Below are 10721 nucleotides of genomic sequence, written 5' to 3' on the forward strand. Positions count from 1 at the left end.
ATGGCGCTTTCTCGCTAAGGGTAGACAATTTTGCAGGGGACGGCTAAATTTCTTTGAAGAAGCTCGATTGCCGGGAGGACATTCGGCCTGTGAAGTTGAAGTACGGCACGTTTTCTGTGAGTCTGTTATAACCGTGACGTTTCCTCAGAAAAAACAAAAACAAAAATTTGAAACAAAGTGCAAAGTCTATAGGGCACGCCCACTATTGGTGAAGCTCTAGGTCTTTAATTATGACTTTTCTGTTTATTTGATAACTACTCTGTTTTATATTTAAAAATACAAGTCAATCTGTACTCTTTGTGATCACATCTCTGCTCGCATCTGTGGCCCACCAATGAGATCAGTTATGCGCAAGCATACATTATGTTCGAAAAGAGTCTGCGTGCTGGGGTACCCTTCCTTCATCGTGCGTGGGTGCAATGTGTCGAGCTGTAAGATCACTTTCGCTAGTCAGCTCTGGCGCAGCCGAAGTGTTCCCGCACTATTTTGTAGGCGTGACCTTCGGAAGAAATTGACCCCAATGACCATTGGTCGCCACAGACTCGCTTCACAATTACAAACACATACGAGAAACGCAACAAATGCAACCCCGCAGCCACGGCGAGACAAAACTTTTGCTGCTCGCGTGCGCGGCCGTGGGCCTGCCCCCCGTCCTGTTCCTGGACGAGCCGCTCTCGGACGTGCAGCCTCCCTACCATCACGAGGTCATCCGGGCGCTGCAAGTCCTCAGGAGCACCCGGGCCACGTCCATCATCATCACCTCTTACCGGTATACACAACTTCCTGAGACGTTGCTGACCAGCTGTCGCCCCAAAGAACCACTGTCTCCTTGTGGCACGGGCGAAGACAGCTACACTCTAAAATGATTTATACCCACCAGGGTGTAACTAGCGTTCTATAACTAGCACCCTTACATCCTACCAAAAAAAAACACCCTTCATGCATAATTTGTCATTTATGACACTCTTACACCCTTGCAAAAACCTAACAGCCCACCCTTTTGAAGGGTGGTTTATCATTCATTACACAATTTTAAAGGGTGTTACTATTTGTGTTTTGATAGGGTGTAAGGGTTTTATCTCTCACTTTCGAGCTTATTAAAATGCGTTCTCTCCCGCTCTCTCCACTTATATACAATGTTTGAAACGCTGGTTTGAGTTATGAGTGAGCTGTGTTGTGGCACTGAATACAACAGGATACATAGCTGGTAGCTATACCTTTAAAGCCACAGATGAAGTAGAGTGCCACTGCGCACTGAAAATTGTTGCGTTTTCTTCTCAATGTTTTCAATGTTTAACTGTAACCCGCCGAAATGTTGTCTTCAAGGAATTTCTGATATATTCCTACGTAGCGGCTAAAGAGAAAAAAAAAGGAAAAAGGGCAAAAATACTCGCATAAATAAATCGCGTCCCTGTACGAGCAACACTCTGCTTCCTAAATAGAAGGGTTTAGAAGCAGCTAGAAAACTGCCATAGTATGTAAATTATTATTGACTATTTTTTTAAACGCCTTGTTCATAGCTTCTGCCAGTTCTTTGAAAGGAAGGTGGTTATTACCTGTCGGCTCCACCTAAAGCCTCTTTAATTTTCTATCTACTTTCTAAGAGATGTCGTGGGTCTACATCTCCTCAACGCTCGAGGAGGACCGATTCTTGCAAGCAGTGTTTAATTCACCACACACATCATATCATCACGTCCAGCGGGAACCTCAACTCATAAGTGTCATATGCAAAGAGTCACCACGTACTATGACTGCACAGTGCAAATTTAAAGTTTCAAGTTTGAAAGTAATGTTAAGATTAGAAATTGGTAAACTTTCGACCACAATTTGAGTGACGTTTTGAGCGCTGGGGCCCAGCAGGCCTAAAAATGCTTTTAAAATGAGCCACCGTTATTACCATAATGCAATAACCCCAAAAACAAGGGTCGAAATACCCTAATGCCTTGGTATAAATTTCCGTGTAATTGGGCTTACTATGTACAAATTTTTACGGCCTACTCCGGTGTGAAGGCCTTCGTATTTGTTCGGGGTTTCTGCGCATGCGCAGCATGTCTCTTTGCGAGCTCGTGTGCGACCGGGTAGCGGTGATCAAGGCTGCCAAGGTCGAGGCGCTGGGCGACGCCGAAGAGATGAACCACAAGTACGGGCGCTGCTACACCGTCACGGTTCGCCTACCTCCCGGTCGACACTACGACTACGACCTGCAGAGCAGCGTCCTGCTTAAAGTTCAAGAGGAATTCCACGAGGCCACCCTCCAGCAACTCTACGAGGTTGGTACGGCTAGCCGGAACGCTGTGTCTTACAGTTGCACTCGCCCAAAAGGGCTCCATTTAAAAGGTCCGAAATAACCAGGCACACAAGTTCGTAGGTAGCTTCGTGTAGGCCGTTTTCTAGCAGCTCTCACAGGAGTGGTTTTAAGACCGCAGCTAATAAAAGCGAATCTTTTAAAAAGTGGACGCTTTTTCTTAATAAGCCCCAGCTTAATAATCCTGGCGTTCTTCGAGTCTGCGGTGCTGCTGGGATGTCCATCGAAGCGACTTCCGCCGTACTGCTGCGACTCCCGTCAATAGCTTAGTCAAGGCTTCCTTAATTTATTTGGCACTCACGCGCGTGCGTCTTGAAAGGCGGTGTGCGAGAGGAACAGAGAGGGTTACCGTATTTGCGTTTCGCGGTTGGTCGCCATGGTAACGGCCAGGAGAGAACAGTACGGTACAAGCGGTCCAACCTTTCGCGCCTAGGCACCAGGATTCTGCAGGTCATGGCATCACCTAACGTATACGTGCACCGTGGCGTCGTCTGCACTCAGCAGATACTGCTCGATATATCGTCTGCAAGACTTTATCCGGAGGTGGTAGGTGCCCCGAAAGCCATAGAGGTGCCAACTAGTCGTGCAAAGGCGGCTAGATTTAGCACGGGGCAGGATGCTTGGGGTGGGCGGACAGCCTTCGCGGTGCTTGAGTTTCAGCAGTGGGTGGTCGCGGATTTTTCCAAAGATAATTTCTTGTGCCGCCTAAACAAAAAAAGTTTAGTCTGTCCGTACAGTCCAAGTCAGGTCGGGTCGGCTCGGGTCGGGTCGATCGGTCGGTCATCCAATTCGACCACTTGCCGCCATGACAGAAAGCAGGTGAAAGAGTGCTTGAGCACAAGGTATGTTATGCATAGGCAAAGGCATTTCAAAATAGTAAAACTGCTGCCGTGGCTTACATATGTCAGCATTATTCAGCCCAAAGAAAACAACGGACACGCGTACAAGAAAATAAAAGAAAATTGTATATAGTGCCGACGTTCGTTTCATTAAGAACACACGTTCGTTTCATGTAACGATAGAAAATAAAAAAAACGCTTTTGGATAGAGGAGAGATACTTTAAAACAGGGCATATCCGTTAGCGCTGCTTGAACCCAGCATAAAAATAAAGAAGGCGTGCTGTCTGAACAGATCACACACGATTCGTAGAAACGTAGTTGAACGGAACTGAACTGAACCAACCTCCATTGTATTCACAGGAGGACCAAGAGGGGAGGGAAAAAGTCCGATGGATTGGCAGAGACAGAGCAGAGAAGGTTCCGTGGCGGAGGCGCCAGAAGACTGTCGTCTTGACGATTTGTCCGCCTTTTCTGCGGAGCATGCTGATACGCAGCTAATTTTTATTGAAAGAATAATGGGTTCTTCTTATATATCCTTCCCCAAAGACATCCTCATTGTAGTTGGTGACATCCTTCAACAAAGAAACAATTCGGATTAATGTTACAAATATGAAGATGAAACTTGCAACATACAAGTCAGGGTGATGTACAAGATCGTTTTAATTGAAAAGCACAGTTGCTTTTTCGTCTTCGCTTCTATATTCATTTGAAGCCATTATTTCATGTTTTGGTGTAACTTTGTACGTCCACTGGCAGATGTCATTAAGACATGGACATCCGTTTCCGGATGTCCACTGCACGTTTGAAAATGGACATCCAAACATGGACGTACAGTGGATTTGCAGCGGCCGTCTAAACTGGGGATTGGATGTTCGGCTGTATTTCGGACGTCCCGCGGACGTCCGTGGTTGCCTTTCTCCCTCCTTGCATCTCAGTGGGAGCAACCGTAGTTTGGGTCACGGTCCACAGAACTCTTAGGTGCCAAGAATTCTTCGCCCACGTCCTAAGCCAGAAGTCTTCCCCGTGAAAGACCGCCGTCGCCGTGGTCATAAGATCCATAGACACCCTTTTGGATTAGGAGCACACTGAATGCGCACCAGAGGACGTACACGTTTGCAACTACGAGGCTTGAGCAACGTTTAGGGTAATTTCACTGCGAAACCATTGTGATAAAATCACAGTTCAATGACAATAAAATAACTGGAGCTCGACTATCGGCAGTGCTAGCATAACACAAAATGCGCAGTCTGGAGCATTTGACCCTACATTGTTTCAGATTAGAGATATGAAATGTTCTTTCGCAGCTGGTGCTGCCGTCTATCGTCCATTCCACAAAAATAAAAACTACACGCGCCTAAAGAGAGATTTCAGAAATTCTGATGGGGGGGGGGGCGTGTATGGAAAGCACGCTTACACACTACGCAAATTTCGACAGGTCACAAACTGACTGGTTAACTATGAAGAAGGCTAGGGGTAGCGGCGATATGTCTCGCTGCAGTACATTCTTCGTTCTCTTCAAACATGAATCGAAATGTAGATGCGCTTTCCCATGTCCCCTCGTTCGGTGTATCGCTGCTTCCATTTATCCCATCCTCGACCCATAATTTCGTGGGCATTTTGGTAAAGTCCTGATCCTGTTACTAGCCAACAGGATCGGGACACTAATAGTGCAGTACAGGTTAAGGGTATCGCATGATTTTTGTACTTTGCGCCAAATGTCGAAAAAGTAAAGAACAAAGTGCACGAATGCTTTGCTCTGGGGACAGCCAATGCACTCGCCATTTGTACAAGTGCGGCACGCACACACACAGCTGGCTGGCGCCGCATCTTTTCAAAGTGCTACGAGTTGTGCCGCGCCTCCGCCAGATGGCGCCACGGGTCCCGCGACCGAGAGAAGATGCAGTGAAACATCCCCCTCGCGAGGGGCACGATCAAATGCACAGCATTTCCGGGGGCGCACGACGCTAAGTAGTTTGCGTTACGTTAATGTTGTTGCACTTGTGGCAACTGCTGACGAGAGAGCGCTCGTCAGCAGTAATTTGAATGAGTCAACGATATAAGGCAAGTTCTTAGCGTCCCATTCTGTGTCGGCTTTGTGGCGCAGTGGGTAGCGCACCATGTACATTGCGTTCCGCCCGCAGCTTCGAGGGATCGAAACCGGGCGCCGGATAGTATTTTTTTTATATAGTAGGGAGGGGTGCGGTGCGGACTACGGACGTCAACGCGGGTTACATCGTGAGTTACTAAAATGCTCTGCATTTAAAAAAACTACATCACGGCACGAATCATTCAAATCACAGAGCAGCGCATCAAACCCTGTCGAGCAACGCTGAAGGCTCGCCGTCCCAGCAGTCATGGACGAATATCAGTGCCTATGACACGCTTCGGGAGCGTTTAATTGCTGCATAATCGCTGTCATACAACGCGGAACTTGAAAGCTCGAGGGAGCGGCGACCGAATCAAAGCGGGTGCACTGCAACGCCGATTTATTCGCGGTATCAAAGGGGAGGGGAAAGCTGGCCGAGCAATCGCTTTCTCACATCCTTTCTCATTATTATGTCTTTTTCGTTACTATATTGCTTTTTTCGTGGTTTCAATGTCAACTACAGGTGGCAAGCCCTAGAACTTCACAACTGCAATGTAAAATTTGACTCTCCAGTGGGTGCCATCAGTCCTCTAATACGCTTTGCGCACTTCTCTCGTCAAAAGCAGTACTTGGCGTACATAGGCGTCATAGCTGTCATGGAAATTATGACGCATGCCATGACATTTGGATGCTTTTCGCCCGTTGCAATAGAAACGTGATGTCTCTTGTTTACTAGCCCCGTCGTACCCTCGTCTAGACTAGCCATTAATCTCAAACCCAGTAGTTGCATGGGTGTCACCCCTAGAAACGGTAACTAATTCTATACTTTAAAACAATATAGTTATATTTTCAACGGCAATCAAATTTATTACGTTTACACGTAAGGCGGGGGCTTCCGAGTCTTCAAAAACCGTTTAAGAGACGCCATGACGTCACACAGCCAACTTTCGCGACATTCTCCGTTCACGGCGATCCCTCTTTCCCGAGCCGTCATAGCTAGCTAGCGTGATTCTAAGGGCACTTGTCTCGGCTGCTGCGAGGGTGACCTTGATTTTACATATTAGCGTATGGGCAGTCTACTTATTCCGGAATGCATGTCGTGTCCCAGTCATCATTTCCCTAATGTTCATTCTTTCGTCCATGTCCATTCATGTTAAAGTTCAGCGTTAAACACCGTTCAACTTCAGCTAACATACGCCAAGATTAGCCAAAGACCGGCTTTAGAGATAGCGACTCCTCATGCTCGGTGATTCCGCGTGCCGAATCTGTTATTGCTTGCTTGGCTTTTTTAAGTTCTTTCCAAGTCCACGTACCGGTTTGCGCTGCATTTGTAGCCCATTTCGCCGCTGCATACGCGTTTGCTCACCATACCGTCATTGTTATTGTGCCGTTTGCTCGACGCGTAGAGCTCAGTCTTTGCCAATTCACCTTGTTTGAAAGATCACACCTTCTGCGAGTTATTTTTCCAGTTTGTTCCCTACATGTTGCCTCTACCACAGCTGCTGCCGATTCATGGAGTGCCGATATTACGTTGTCATTTAACCTGTCTGCACTGACCTCGCTCTGGTCGTCCCGAAGCAATAATTTCTTTTGAAGAAGTATTTTAAACTCCTGCGGTCCGACTATGACTGAATTCACGCGGGTGTCTTAGTTTTCACGAGTTTACCTCTTTCTCTTCCGAGATTCAGCCTTAGCTTGCATCTAACCGCGCTGCGATTGCTACTCAGAATCTCACTTAGTCCCTCCACGTCTTGCGCGAAACCCGTGTTGTCACTTTAAACGAAGACAATTTCGTTTTTGGTTCTACCATCGGGTCTTTTTCATGTCCATTCCATCTTTGTTTCGTTTGTAGAAGAATGTGTTCGTCAACCACGGGTTATTTCTCGCTGCAATTCCCACCAGTGTATCGCCTCGACTGTTGCGATTGTCCCTTCCGAGGTTTCCCACCAACCTTTCTCCCATTTGCGTCTTACCGACTTTTGCTTTAAAGTCTCCAATCACAATCGTGAACTGCGCTGTTGCCTTCTTCGTTGCTGATTCGACGCCCTCGTAGATGCCGTCGATTAATGCTCTCTTTGGTGGAAAAACGTTGCCTGAACGAAAGAATGATGGCGTTTCCACGCACAGAATGGCCCTGTTGGCACTGCTTCACACAAATTCAATCCTTCCCTATGAACTTCTGCACGCGTGCGTCGAAGATTTTCAGGTAAAAAGGAAGTCTTTAGACGTAAGTCCAAGTCGATAAAGTTTTCGACTGTTTGAACAAACTGAAATTCTCAAAAATAAAGAATGCGATACGAGCAGGCAGATATGGAAGTGGCGTGCATGATTAACTTGATACGTTGAACTTTTCATAGCTGAAAATGCGGCCTACACAACCGCAGTTCTCGGTGCAGGCCGGTAGTCGGACAGTACGACAGTCATTGGTACTGATTGGTAGACGTACTGATGGGTACTCGCATTGGTACGACCGCCGCATTTTATGCGAGCAGTCGCAGGTCGCACTGCAAACGAAGCGAAGCTGCCTGCCGAGGTCGGAGAATACTTTTAGTGTCACCTCGCGGAGCGCGCCGCCCCTACTTTGCAATTTTTCGGCATGCTGGCTCCCATCGTCCCCGACTGCTAAGAGAAGGTCGCTATCTACAAAGCCGGTCATGGGTTAGCGGAGACTTGTCTTGCGCAAAGCTGCTTGGCAGCACAGCTTTGACGCCGCGCAAAGTAGCTAACTCCCCTAAAAGGACACCGATGCTATAACTTCTCTCTGGTAACCGTGCCTCCAGATAGTGGTAAAAAGAACACAAAAAAATCACGCATCTCCACGAAGTGAATCATGACGAGTGGGCGAAGCACTGGGGATCGTTCTTACCGTAAATCTCCCGTGGCATTGCCCACTCATGCATATAAATGAGTGACAACGCGTGCGTACAGTAAATGCAATTCCAATCCAATCCAATCCAACCCGATACAATTCAGTTTAATCCAATCCAATGCTCCTTGCGCATGCGCAACACTGTGTACATGGACGCCTAACCCCGGACAAAGCGAGGCCCCTAAAATTTGTGCAACTTGTATGAGGAAAATGCGTACATGCCGTACAGGTGCTCCAAAAGCTAAACGGAGCACGAGAGCGGTGGCCGAAGCTGGCAAAACTGCGTGCCAGCGCGATCTATGAATAGATGCGCCGCAGATACCGAGACTGCGTGGGCACATCTATAGCTACTAAATAAGCTCATCTAGTGCCTCTAGGCACATCCAGATGGCCCGTCTCGATACTCGGACGCTCGCCTTATCGCCGTCCCAAGCAAAGCTGCGTCGCTGCCTACCCTGCTCGCCAGGGGCGCTTCCAATGCTTACGTGTCAAGCTAAGACACCATTCTTTTCTAACATAATTTACTAAAGTTTGTGTAATAAAGGAGATTTGTGTTGAGCAGCTGGCGTCCGATAGGCTCAGCTCCTCAATTCTCTTGAGCGCCAACTATGACCACAGAAGCAGTGCAGCATGAACTGTTTGTTTGTATTCACTTTCATAATTTTCCTTGAGCCGAGCATGGTTACGGGCCGCAGCAGCTGCTGAACGATTTTCGAGTGTTTAAAGCTCATGGAACAACATACTTGCCGCGGGGATAGATCAGTTTTCCTCCCGATGCGGGCCGCAAACAGATTCGTGCATGAAGCATTGGAAGCGCCCCTGGCGAGCAGGGTAGGCAGCGGCGCAGCTTAGCTTGAGCCGGCGATATGGCGAGCGTCCGAGTATCGAGGTGGACCGTCCGGATGTGCCCATGCACTCTCACTGTCTGCGGCACATCTACTTGGCATCTATTCATAGATCGCGCTGGCATGCAGCATGCATGCAGTTTTCCCCCCGCTCCGGCCACTGCTGTTGTGCTCCGTTTATCTTTTGGAGCACCTGTACATCCGGCCTTTCGTCCCACGCAATGTGGGTGGCGGCACGAAGGCCTCTGGAAAGCGAAACCAAGTCCGTTGTTGGATTTCGTGACTCCAATTCGCTCTGTCAAAATGTCCATTATTAGAATGGAAAGGTTCAAAAATACAGGTTTACCTCGTACTGTTCACGGGAAATTCAAACGGCACGTAACAGGGTGGCATTCCTGTTCATTCAATTTTTTCTTCTTGGTTGTTTTTTTGGTGGCCTTTTGCGTGAACTCAAAAGATCCATGAACAGGTTCAACTAGCATGAATCGACTTGCAGTGGAGGCGCGCCCTGTCCAGTTCACGCATGTCCGACCTGCTTCTACCGGTGGAGCGGGCTGTAGCGGCTGGCAAAGCAGATGGAGTCCAGGACTGAGGACCCCACCTCCTGAATACGCCATACAAATTTGATACACAATAAAGATGTTTATCGTCCTCCTCGACTTGGAATGTGTGCAGGTGGATGCGGAGAGATAATTCCTTTAATTTTTGGTGTTAATTTTTAATTTTGCGCACCACAGGTTAGTGAACATGATAATTTACTGCAACAGTTTTGTTCGCCAACGACCCCAGAAATCGCGCACTCTGTTTAGTAGTCGATGCACTCCTCGGAAACCAGCTGGCGATAAGACAGTGGCCGGAGGAACTGCGCAGGTGAGCGAGAAAAACCGCGCATGCGCAGACCTCCATTTCGCCCCAGTCGCCATCGCTCCGCTGTGCAGGAATGGCACGCTTTCACGCGCTCCGTGAAATTTTCTGGAGCCTGCATTTTGTCCTCGTGCAACCTCGAGAACCCGGAAGGCTCGCCTACCGGACCTGGAAGCGGGGGACGCCGTGCCTGTGCGTGATAAACTGTGGAGACTCAGTGGGAGACGGCGTGCTGCCGTCCGTGCTGGGACTCAAGCAACTTCGCTGAACTCGTCTCCAAAAAGAACCGACACACGCGACCAACTGCGCCGTGCACCTGCTGGCTACTCGGTAAGTGCGCGTGTTTGTCTTGCGTGTGTTATGGCCAAAAATGATGGCATGAACTCGCCAGAAACCAGAGTAATGTCGCTGTCGAGCTAGTTTTTCGCGTTGTGCGGGAAGAGTGGTTCACTATTGAATCATGGCTGACGCTCGCGGAATGCTTTACACAGCCGGAGGGAATGTGCTCGCGTGTTGAGTGCCTTGCAAGAACGAGGAAAATTTCTAGGTAGGGCCCCCTGCTTTCTGGGTGCAAAGGCAAACGTATTTGGGCACTCATATGCACTGTTTACTGGCCGTGTTACTTTAAAAAGAGGGCAAACGCAAAATATTGAAGCACAAATATGCGTGAATGCATTGCAAACCAGGATCAAAAATTACCCCACCTTCCCGCGAGGGGAACCCTGTGGAGATGCGACGCATCTTGGGGGTTCACTTGGTGTTTCCGTTGGGTTGATTCTCTAATTGCGTGAAACGTGTGAGGAACGCGTATGATGTATTCTTTATTTAACACGCGGCGTAACGTTCAGCATCGGCTGCTCGCTTCAACCGTTTGCGTTCGGTATCACGTTTACGAAGTTCGGAATCGGCTGC

The 10721-nt window shown here is 48.4% G+C and overlaps 1 protein-coding gene across 1 annotated transcript; it reads left to right on the forward strand.

The window, feature by feature from the left end:
- The first annotated feature begins 581 nt into the window (after positions 1 to 581).
- LOC144161733 (uncharacterized) lies at positions 582 to 9537 on the forward strand. The gene is made up of 3 exons (XM_077692342.1): positions 582 to 769; positions 2048 to 2270; positions 9442 to 9537. The coding sequence occupies exons 1-3, from the start codon at positions 582 to 584 to the stop codon at positions 9535 to 9537; spliced, it is 507 nt and encodes a 168-aa protein (XP_077548468.1).
- Positions 9538 to 10721: the final 1184 nt, after the last annotated feature.

The sequence above is a fragment of the Haemaphysalis longicornis genome, unplaced genomic scaffold, assembly GCF_048455015.1.
Source record: "Haemaphysalis longicornis isolate Haplotype H1 unplaced genomic scaffold, Haemaphysalis longicornis Haplotype H1 scaffold_12, whole genome shotgun sequence".
NCBI lineage: Eukaryota > Metazoa > Arthropoda > Arachnida > Ixodida > Ixodidae > Haemaphysalis > Haemaphysalis longicornis.